The sequence below is a fragment of the Physeter macrocephalus genome, chromosome 18 (genome assembly GCF_002837175.3).
Source record: "Physeter macrocephalus isolate SW-GA chromosome 18, ASM283717v5, whole genome shotgun sequence".
In the NCBI taxonomy this organism is placed as follows: domain Eukaryota; kingdom Metazoa; phylum Chordata; class Mammalia; order Artiodactyla; family Physeteridae; genus Physeter; species Physeter macrocephalus.
In genome coordinates, this window is record NC_041231.1 from 89,051,882 (window position 1) to 89,063,482 (window position 11,601).

The following is an 11,601-nucleotide window of genomic DNA, read 5'->3' on the forward strand; positions in this document are numbered from 1 at the left end:
AGCCTCTGCGCAGCATGTGGGATCCTCCCGGACCGGGGCACGAACCCGCGTCCCCTGCATCGGCAGGCGGACTCTCAACCACTGCGCCACCAGGGAAGCCCCCAAAATGTAGTCTTAAAATATAATTTCCTACCAGAAGAAATAAGGGCTTTCTGCAAAAATGGTTAATCCCAGGTCTGAGGCAAGAAATATATATAATAAGTCTAAAATATCTCGTCATACTAGCAAGGAAGGTCTCAAAAACTGTTAGAGTTATGTTAAAAGATAAAAGCCAACTCGAAGAGGCTGCCATTGGCCAAAAATGGGGGCAATCTGAGCTTCATCAAGGATAATAACCACAGCAAACTGAACCTCATCAAATACGTTAAAATCTACTAGCACATAATGCTACTAACAAACTAATTGGGAACCTTAGGCAGATGACAGGAATAGATGCATTAATTTGGAAAACTGTAAATAAAAAGAAAGAATCAAACATACTGTCTTTCCTATGGGAATTTACCACTGGGTAACCACACAGGAGATGATGGGTAGCTTTGATTTATAGAAGTGGTCTGGTGAATAAATGAAAGAAAAAGGAAAGAATTCAAATTATCACCATTTTTGCACTCCTAAAGAATTACCAGACTGAGCAGCATTGCACAGCAATGGCTGCAAATATGAAAACAGAGACACCCAGACATTACTCGCCTCCTGACAAAAGGACACAAAATGGGATCGAACCCAAGTCTAAGGAAGCGTCTGGATGCAGCTGCCAATCTGTGGAAAGTGCAGCAGACAGAGGAACACGGTGCGTGGTGTGCCATCTGCAAAGCCCAGATTATGGGGAGCTCTACCGGTCAAATGTCTCGCTTCTTCAAAAGATAAATTGTAAGGGACAGAAAAGGATGAAGGAGAATGTGTAGAACAGAAGAAACTCATCAAACATTCCCAATTTTTAAAAAGTGAAGGCCACTGCAGGAAGCCTGAATTTTACTCTGAGAGACATGAGAAGCTATTAGAGGGTTTTAAACAGAAGAACAAGATCTGACTGATGCAGATTGAGCTGGAGAAGGGAACGGTAAATAAGAGGTGCCCTGAATCTGAGAAATGCCCACATTTTAGTCACATTACTATGACTTAATAAAAATGATGGCTAGATATCATTTTTAGGGTAGCCTAAACAATACATTGCCTACAGATGACAGAAAACTCCCCCATCTGTTATTTTTTTCTAAAAAGAACATCATCTGGGTTAAAATAATGGCTAGTGAATTAAAACACAACACCATCAAACAGGAGACGCAGGCAAAGGAGGTTTCGAAAGTCTTTCCTTCTGTCCCAGATAACATCCTTTTTTTGGACTCTGTGCAGAGGCTCACCGCGGCCAAGGCCAGGGCAGAGAAGGGCGTGTCCTCGGCAGGTTTCACCACTACCGTGCAGCCTGCTGCCAGGGCGGCCCCCACCTTCCTCGTGATCATGGCGCTGGGGAAATTCCACTGGATCAGAAGAGAGAGGAGGTAAGTGAGAGGAAGGACTGCCCCCTGGTCCAAAGGCAGGCAGGTTGGGAAGTCAGCCAGCAAGTTCCAGTGCACAGCTGCCTGGCAGAGCTCTTCTTGCACAGGTGAGCTCTCAGAACACCTGGTACCTGGTGACTGCAGGGACTGGGGAGACAAAGGCTCACAGAGACAGGAAACATCTTCAGAGTTTAAAACAGTACAAAATCATCTACACTGGGGACAGCCAACTTTCTCTGTAAGAGGCTGAGTAGTAAAAATTTTAGGCATTGTGGGATGTCCAGTTTCTGTCACGAGGACTCAAGACCACAGACAATACAGTATGTATATGAATAGGCGTGGCTCTGTCCCAATAAAACTTTATTTACAAACACAGGCAGCAGGCTGCATTTGGCCTGAGGGCCATAGTTTGCTGACCCTGTGGGGGGAAAATATTAGCAAAGGTGATTTTGAAAATGGTAGATGATATATTACTTTCCTCTCTATATATATTTATAGATAGCTCTCTGTACACATCTGTGTATCTATAGTAACAATGTTTTATTTCAGCAAAAACTCATATAGTGCTTATTCTGTCCCAGGCACTGTTCTAAGCACTTTTAAACTATAATTAATTAAGTCCTCCTCACAACCCAATGAGGTTGGTATTTTTCTCCTCATTTGCAGGTTTGGACAAAGTGAGACAGAGCAGTTAAGTAATTTGCTCAAGGTCACACAGCTAGTGGAGAGTCGGCTCTGAGTCAAACCTGGTCAGTCTAGGCAGTGAGGGGGGCAGTTCTCTGTAACTGTGGTGAGCAGGGAAAGATAAGCAGTCTTGAGACCAACTGGCAGACATTGTAGAGAAGTTAATATGGGATCTAGAAGGTGGACCCAAGAAAGGCAGTTCATGTAGAGAAAGCTGGGTGCCCCACAAGTATACTGCAGCCCTATCCAGGCAGACACAATATCTTATTTTTTAGCCTTTTTACTTTCAGAACCTGGCCCAGTGCCTGCTGGTAGATACATAAATACTTTGCTGTTGATGATAACCATAAATTAAGCATAAAATTTTCTCAAAACTATAGCACATTTAAAAATTCTCAAATCTTAAGTCGTTTTAAAAAATGATAAATACCAGAAGATCTTCTTAGATGTACTAGGCAATGCCAAGAAGAAGCCTTTATGCTAAGTCAGAGGAGCCCCTGGGTCCTCCAGTGGGTCATCTCCCTTCTGCAGGCATTAGAAACGCCCCCTGGCCACCACCACACCTCTCACACCTATCACAGAGGACCAGGAAACACACCTCCACATGCAGCAATGGCATCAGGAAGCCAAGAACAGGTGACAGAGCTAACAGGATGAGCACACCTGCTCAAACCCCACTCAACCCCCTCCCCTAGGATCTTGCAGATCCTGCCACATACTGGGGTGATGACTGCGGCCACACCGAGGGGCTGCTTGAGGACCAGGGCCCGTTTTTCTTTTGCTGGGGTGTAGATAATGTCTCCGTAAACGCGGCGGGCTTCCTCTGAAAACCACTCCAGGAAATTTGCAGAATAGAGAATTTCTCCCTGTGCCTCCTTTAGTGGCTTTCCCTAAATTAAATCAGAAAAGGACAAACTCATTACCTTCTAATAACGAAAGCATGATTGTGAGTTTCTAAATTCTTCAAGGATGCAAGCAGAGCAGAAAAGTCTCCCGTTACAAAACACACAGGGTAGTAGAGAAATTTCTTTTTTTTTTGCTTTTTTTTTTGTTTGTTTGTTTGTTTTTTGTTTTGCGGTACGCAGGCCTCTCACTGTTGTGGCCTCTCCCGTTGCGGAGCACAGGCTCCGGACGCGCAGGCTCAGCGGCCATGGCTCACGGGCCCAGCCGCTCCGCGGCATGTGGGATCCTCCCAGACCGAGGCGCGAACCCGTGTCCCCTGCATCAGCAGGCGGACTCTCAACCACTGTGCCACCAGGGAAGCCCGAGAAATTTCTACTGAGAAATGGAATATTTCCTGCCACATCGGTAAACAAAGGATGTCACAGTCATCAGCGATTTGCAGCCCTCCAATGTGCGCTGGTGAGCCCTGAGTGAACTAAGGATGTGAAAATACAGGATACTGGCCCCAGAGAGCTGAGGTGCATATCAAAGGAATGATTTCAGTGAGCCCAGGCTCTTGCGTCTTCCCATACAAAGAAAAGTGCTAAATTCCTTAACTTGGGATCTGGTTTTCTTTACAATAATCTTTTGACATTCAGACTACCTGCTCTTTGTTGCAAAACTTCTGTATAACCTGGCTCTGCACTTCACCTCCTCAGAGCAGTTCTCTCAGGGTTACTTGAGATGCTGCCTCCCGGGCTTGAAGTCCTAAAAATTCCCGCGGACTAAAACAAAACTCTCAACTTTTAGGTTGTGAATATATTTTAAGTCAACACTAACCTCAGTGTGAGTCTTAGAAAGCAGAATCACAAATGGTGATGGAAGGAAGCCTGCCAGGCTGATAGGAATTGAGTAGGATAATCAAATAGTCAGCTTAGAAACCCCATTAGGGGACTGTAGATCGGGACTTTAGGGGGCTTTGGGAGACCACAGTAAGGTTAATGATCACTCAAGGAAGTAATGGGAAAATCCTGAAACAATGTGGGCTTGCTTGACTCGTAAAGCCTAACAAGTCGCTTAGCATCAAAGCCAGATTGGCTTGCTTAACAACAAAATCAAGCTAACTTGCTTAGCAACAAAATCATACAACAGAAGCATGAGACATGCCCCAATACAATAAAACAATGGTGGCCTGAGACCTACAACCTGCCCGGTGGTGTCATCAAGTTAATGACCCCCAGCACATGCTCTGTGCACACAAAAAAATCATTTATGGAAAGGACATTTCAAAGTGAAAGACCCTCATTGTAGTGAGACCTGAAATAATTTTTCCAAAGTGCCATGACAGTCCTGGCCTGACCATGTAAGGACAAAAAACCCAAAGTGGAGGCGGAGCCGATGACGGAAACGTGATACCTACTCAAGAAAGACAAACAAGGTCTTCTCCCCCTCCCCTCTCTTCCTCTGATTATAAAAATGTAACCCACTAAGTACCTGGGGCAGCGCGATGCTTGCCTGCCCACTTGTAAGCCTCACAAGCAACCTATTCTAATAAATCACTTTAAAAAAATAAATTTATATATTTCTTTATTGTTGTGTTGGGTCTTCGCTGCTGCACACGGGCTTTCTCTAGTTTAGGCCAGTGGGGGCTACTCTTTGTTGCGGTGCACGGGCTTCTTATTGCGGTGGCTTCTCTTGTTGCAGAGCACAGGTTCTAGGCGCACGGGCTTCAGTAGTTGTGGTTCGTGGGCTCTAGAGCGCAGGCTCAGTAGTTGTGGCACACGGGGTTAGTTGCTCTGCGGCATGTGGGATCTTCCCGGACCAGGGCTCGAACCCCTGTCCCCTGCATTGGCAGGCGGATTCTTAACCACTGCACCACCAGGGAAGTCCTAAATCATTTCTTATCTATCGTTTTGCCTCTCGTTGAATTGTTTCTGCACTGAGACATAAAGGACCAGGCTCCTTGGAGCCCCCCGAAATGACACCTAACGGTTTCAAGACCACCCTGAGCCACAGTCGTCATTTGCATTCTCAATATGTTTACAATTAGGAGGGGTCACCTAGAACTACCTCTTCAATTTTTTTTCCTTCTAATATCTTCTAAATGTTGTGAACGGTGGAAAGTAGTTTATTAGAGCAACCAAAAAACTGGTACCTTTGAAGATGTACAAAAACAACATGAAAAATCAATCAAAGCAGTCACATGCTAAAAACCTGGAATGGTGGAAAAGCAGTATTCACATAGTTCCACTCAAAATCTATTTCTTGCATACTATTAAATAGGCGTGCCTGGCTTAATTTTGTGCCCAAAATAAGAATTAGCTGATATCTGATCATTGGCAAGGAATTCACGTTTTCTTTAGCTACAGCACTAAAGTTAGAGGCTTCCCCATGCTTTAGTCTAAGAACTCCTGGACAATTTCTTCAGGTAGTTAAGTTAGGGTCCTGAACTTACACTTTCAGCTGTGATTATCTTGGCAAGGTCATCCTTATTTTGTATCATTAAGTCGTACCATTTCCGAAGTAAAGAACTCCTCTCCTGAAAAAGAATTAAAAAATAAATAGTAAAATGCCAAGTGTAAGAGAGACTATTAACTAAACTTCAGTTTCCTAAAATATGTGCTGTGTGGTCTCATTCTTGGGGAGACATACATTGACCTTTCCTTTTTTTTTAAATTGAGGTATAATTGAAATACATTATATTTGTTTCAGGTGTACAGATCTTTCTTTGATAAGTGATAACAAAGATCCAATTTCAAGTTGCATCTAACAAGGTGTGCGGAGTCATAAATTGTAAGAGAGAAAAAAGTTCTGTGGAACAGCTGTTATTATTTATGGTAAATATGAATAACTTGAATTTCACCACACTAAGGTATAGTTCCTTACTTAAAAAAAAAGGTATGTTTAATTGCAGTGAAATACACATAACATAAAATCTGCCATCTTAATCATTTTTAAGTATGCAATTCAGTGGCCTTAAGCACATTCACAGTGTCGTGCAACAATCACCACCGTCCATCTGCAGAATGCTTTTCATCTTGCAGAACGGAGACTCTACCTGTTCTACCTGTTAAACAATAACTCTCCACTCCCCGCAGCCTCTGACAACCACGATTCTACTTTCTGTCTCTACGAATTTGACTACTCTAGGTATCTTATATAGGTAGAATCATACAGCCTTTGTCCCGTGACTGGCTTATTTCACTCAATGTCCTCAAGTACAGTTCTTTATTTTAACGACTCACTGGCTAGTTAAATTTGTCCCACAGACTGGGGTGGAGGTTGCAGGGTGTGTAAGGCATCTGAAGGGGTTTTGCCCACTTAAGAAGAGGGCCCAGGCACAGCACCGTGGATGTACTCGGTGCCACTGAACGGTACACTTGCAAATGGCTAAAATGGTAAATTTTATGTTATGTACATTTTATCACAATTTTTAAAAATTTCCAAAGATAAAAGGATGAATGAATAAGCTGGATTATTAAGTATATTATGGAAGAAATGGTTTCTTAAAAAAATTTTTTTAAAGGAACTCATATAAAACCATAAAAAAAAAGAGGGCCCAGAGAATCCAGGTCAACCAGGCCACACAGAGGTGCCCCGAAGGAAGATGTGCCCCCGAGCTCTGGCTTCCTGCATCAGAACAGGTGTATCCGAAGCAAAGGAGAATCTTTGGTTTATTCCTACCTGCCTGAAAGGTTGCCCACAGCAACGAGCAAACCTGGTTTGTCATTCTGTCATCCTGATCCATCCAGCAGGTGTTAAGATTTAAATTATTTTCTCATTCCACTCATGAGCAGGGAGCCTGAGACTGTAAACACCACTAACCATCTTTCTCTGGGTTCTTTCCCTTCCCTATTTTGGATAAGCTAATAAGCTTCGTTATCTTAGCTCTCAAGGGTGTTGTTGAGATGAAGTCTTCTGAATCTCAAACCCCCAGAAAACAGGCATTGACAGCTCTTAAAACAGTATTACTACAGTAATTTCACCCTCCCTCTGTGCAATACTGGTTAAGAATCTGATGACTGTGGGCCTGTGTGCTGTGACTTATTCTGGGTAAGAAAGGAAAGACTAAAATCTAGGAGGCCCGGCTTAGAGAAAAAAATGAAATATGAGTAAATGGCCTGCAAGGAATAGAGCACCACACATAGTCTGAGAGAGAATGAGAGAAGAACATGGAACAGCATGAGAATGGTAAGACTAAAAAGCAGATTCTGCTTGCTGGCAGAAAACCCAAGGTCCGGTCTGAACACAGAAAGCAGCAGAGGCCACAAATTGCCCTCAGTGTGCACGGCCCGTGTTACGGGTTAGTTGCGCCTGCCCAAAAAAGGTGTGTTGGGAGTCCCAATTCCCAGCACCTCAGAGGTGGGGAGATGGGGTCTTGACACAGGTCATCAAGTTAAGACAAGGTCATCAGGATGGGCCTTGTTTGGAGATGGGGTCTGGACAGAGGTCATCAACTTAAGACAGGGTCATCGGGATGGGCCCTCACCCACTATGACCGATGTCCTTATAAAAAGGGGACATTTGGACAAGACAGAAGCATACACAGAGGGAAGATGGCACAGAGAGACACAGGGAGATGGCCATCTATAAGCCAAGGAGAGAGACCTGGAACCGTTCCTTCCCTCAGAGCCCTCAGAAGGAACCAACCCTGCCGACACCTTGATTTCAGGCTTCTTGCCTCCGGAACTGAGACGACACGTTTCTGTGGTTTAAACCACCAAGTTTGTGGTACTCTGTGATGCCAGCCCCAGGAAACTACTCCAGCCTTTGTAAGGAGCTGAGTTAAGTGTGCAAGACTCAGACAGGGGGCTGGGGAGGCTGGTGGTGGATGGAGTAACGTGGGGCTCAAATCCCAGACCCTCCACTTGAGCAAGAGTGAAGTTACAGAACCAGGAGCCTCTGTAAGCCAGTTTCCTCATGCACAGCATGGCTCGACTATCTACCCCACAGGGCCATTCAAAGGACTAAACAAAACGCACGTGAAGCACCAAGAACAGTACTCAGCTGTGGAAGGCACAATAACGGCCCTCAAAGAGGTCCTCATCCTAATGCCTGGCACCTGTGAACATATTACTTTACAAGGCAAAAGGGATTCTGCCGACGTGAGTAAGTTAAGGACCTTGCGGTAAGGAGATGATCCTGAATTACCCAGGTGGGGCCGGTGCAACCACAAGGATGACCATAAGAGGCAGAGTAGATGTGATGCAGAAGTAGAGGTTGGCGTGCTCTGGGGCCACAGACCGCGGACGGCTTCTAGAAGCTGCAAAAGGCAAGGAAAGCCCTAGAGTTCCTGAAGGAGCGCAGCCCTGCAAACCCGTTTTGGACTTCTGACCTCCAGAACTGTAAGAAGTTTGTGTTGTTGCGTTTTGTTAAGTCCCTGAGTCTGGGGTGATTCGTTACAGCGGGCCACGAGAAAGTAATGTATTAGCTTATAAGGCGGTCAGTAAACGCGTCAGTAACCATCTTTCCCTGAACTCCAGGAGTTCACAAGGTGGAGAAAGGAGGTCATAAAACGCGTGAAAAGAAAGACGTGAAGTAATGCAAAAGATGTCCAGGGGAAAGGCGAGACAAGGGTACGGGCCACGCTACGGGTTCAGGGGAGAGTGATGGAAGGCTGTGTGGTCCAACGGGCACCATGGCAGAAATAATACACGAGCCAGACCCCGGCAATGGCGGGCCGTGAGTGGGCCTAGAGAGGGAAGCGGAAAATAGCTGGGGGGCAGCGGGGAGAGCAGCAGAGGCCTCGGGGCAAGAAAGCTGCCTTACAAGCTGAATTTGTGCCCCACCGTCCAAACTGCAGAGGTGGACTCAGCTTGCTTAGAAAGCCGATCCCACCACTTGCTTAGTAAGATGCCCCAGGGAAGACCACCTGACTGCACCTGGAAGAGCTCCAGGGCACGTGTAACACCCCTGCACGGCAGGCTTGAGGCTGCGGGCCCTGGTGGGGCTCCACAACAACGGCAGAGGGCCCAGGGCTCAGCCTCGATGCCCACCCTTCCTGTAAGCTCGCCATTCCCACAGCTGTAAGCGCATATACGTGTTGTCTCTAGTTCAGGCCTCCCTCTCCTGACTAACGTAGCCAACATCCTACTTAACACCCTCACTTGGTGACTAACAGCATCTCAGACTCAATGTGTCCAAAGCTGAGCCCCGATGTCTTGCCCCAATGCTGCGCCTCTCACCCCCTTCCCGTCTCTGGATAGTTACTCCTTCCTTCCGGTGGCTCTGGCCAAAAGCCCTGGGGTCATCATTCCATCCTGTCTTTCTCTCACATCTCATCTGTAATAATCTGTCAGGGAATCCAGTTGCCTCTACCTTCAAAATATATCCTTTATCAGAACACTCCTCACCGCCTGAGCGGCTGCCACCCTAGTGCAGGCCCATCAGCATCTCCCACATGAATCACTGCCACAGCCTCCTAGCCCTCTGGGCTTCCACCCTTGCCTGCCCCCCTTCAGTCTATTCTCAGCACTGTGAATAGACTGAAACCCTTTGAAATGGAGCCCCGCCTCACTCGCAGTAAAACCCCACTTAGTCCTTAAAATAGCTCCGTACGTACATAGCCCACTGGATCCGGCACCCTCCTCCTAAGACTCTCCCCCCCACCTTAGTCCCCTCAGTACACGGGCCTCCTTGCTGATCTACACCTGTGTCAGGCAGGCCCCTGACTCAGGATTTTTGCTCCAGCTGAATTCCCTCGCCTCCTTTGGTCTTTGCATCTCATGTCCTCAATGAGGCCTACCCTGATGTTATAGGGTCCCCCCCAATTCATATAACACCCCAGTACCTCAGAATGTGACTGCATTTGGAGATAGGGTCTTAAAAGAGGTTATTAAGGTTAAATGAGCTCATTAGGGTGGATCCTAAGCCAATATAACTAGTGTCTTCACAAGAAGAGACTGGGACACTGACAAGTTCAGAGGGAGAAACGTGAAGGTGGGGGAGGGCGGCCATCTACAGGCTAGAGAGGGAGGGGCCTCAGAAGAAACCAACCCTGCCCACACCTTGAGAGCAGATTTCTAGCTTCCAGAACTTTGAGACCAGAAATTCCTATTGTTTAAGCCACCTGGTCTGTGATACTCTCTTATGGCGGCCCTAGCAAACCAATACACCTGCCCACACTTATTTTGCATCTTGCCCCTTTTCTCTGGCCTCTGATCCTCTTAGCCTTCCTTCTCTACCTTTTTTCCCCTCATAGCATCCATCACTTCTAACATACTTGTTTAGCTATGTTTTGTTTACAGGTTAGAACTCCCCTCCCACCCCTCACCCCCAAGTGAACTCCAAGAGGGCAGGAATCTTTCTTTTGTTGATTGCTGTATCGCAAGCACCTCCCACAGTGCGTGGCATAGCAGTTGCCCAGACAATATCTAATGGATGAATGAAAGCTACGACTCCCTCGGGTACTTGGACCTTACTGCTGGATTTGTATCTTCCTTCAGAGGGAGGATGCTGAAGGACAGGGTGGACAGTCACTTCACTGGGCTGACTCCAGGTGTCACATAATAAATGCTCTAACAGCCCCCACCCCGCACCCCCAATTCTCCACTATTCTCTGTGTCAGTTAGTAGATGGAGCTCTCTAATCAGGCCCCAAACCTGGAGACTGGTCCTGGACTGGTCCCTTCCCCTGCCCGATTCTTTTCCCCAGTTCTCTCCACTGCCGAGTTCGTGACTCGAGCCCGGGGCACTCACTACCAGCCGCCTCGTGGACCACTGAAGCAGCCGGAGAGGTGCTTCAGATGCTCTGAAGTCACTCGTGCTCTCACCTTCCTTCCCTGACCCTTCCCGCCCTCCACCCCCAACACACATACACACACGCACGCACGCACCGGCCTGCGCGGCCTGCTCGCTTGTAATAGCATGTTGGTGTTCTGCTTCACCTACTGGATATTTTATGAGGCTTGAGGCCGGGGCTGTGCTCCCTAGCGCCGGCACAGGGCTTGGCACAAAGCCGACGCTCCGAACGGATTTGTTGACCGTCTCTTTTCTTGTTACCATGACTTTCCTCGTGGTGTATCCCGGAGCATTGGGGAGGGGAAGGTCACAGCTAGTTTCACTAGAAGGCAAAGCCCGATCGCCCCCTGGACCCGGCGCGCACTCACCTTGGCCGAGACCCCCCTCCAGCTGCAGAAAGCCTCGTAGGCGGCACGCACGGCGGCGCGGGCCTCGGGTACCCCGCAGTCGGCCACCAAGCCCAGCTCGGCGCCGCTGGCCGGGTCGTGCACCGGGAAGGTGGCGGCGGCCGAGAGCCAGCTGCCGCCCACGAAGCAGTCGGTGCGCAGCAGGGCCGAGGAAAGGCCCGCCGGGCCCCGGGCGTAGCCGCGAATCCGGGCCACCGGGTAGTCGGCGCGGGGGCGGAGGACCCGGCTGGGAGGAGTCCGCGGGAGGTGCAGGGCCAGGCAGCTCCGCAGCCGAAAACAGGTCGCCATGGCCCAGGCGGCGGTGGCGGCGGCAGGAAGCAGGCAAGCGAGCTTGCGCACCCGAGTGCAGGGATCCAGGCTGCGGCGGCGGCGGCGGGGACGCGCCGGGTGGCG

General features: G+C 48.0%; 1 protein-coding gene and 1 long non-coding RNA gene across 3 annotated transcripts in view; one reads left to right on the top strand and one right to left on the bottom strand.

The window, feature by feature from the left end:
- LOC112064323 (uncharacterized) overlaps positions 1 to 1,438 on the top strand; it is a 21,968-nt gene extending 20,530 nt beyond the window's left edge. Inside the window, exon 5 of the long non-coding RNA XR_008615662.1 lies at positions 1,354 to 1,438. This is a non-coding gene — a long non-coding RNA (uncharacterized lncRNA). The remainder of the gene's footprint in view (positions 1 to 1,353) is intronic.
- ALDH5A1 (aldehyde dehydrogenase 5 family member A1) overlaps positions 1 to 11,601 on the bottom strand; it is a 31,392-nt gene extending 19,791 nt beyond the window's left edge. Inside the window, exons 1-4 of one of the 2 annotated variants that reach the window (XM_055079502.1) lie at positions 11,170 to 11,601; positions 5,518 to 5,601; positions 2,900 to 3,070; positions 1,362 to 1,478 (exon numbers count right to left, since the gene is read on the bottom strand). In XM_055079502.1, coding sequence (XP_054935477.1) covers positions 1,362 to 1,478; positions 2,900 to 3,070; positions 5,518 to 5,601; positions 11,170 to 11,496 — 699 coding nt within the window. In that variant the 5' untranslated portion in view covers positions 11,497 to 11,601. The remainder of the gene's footprint in view (positions 1 to 1,361; positions 1,479 to 2,899; positions 3,071 to 5,517; positions 5,602 to 11,169) is intronic. The other variant, XM_007116242.4, reaches the window with a different exon arrangement.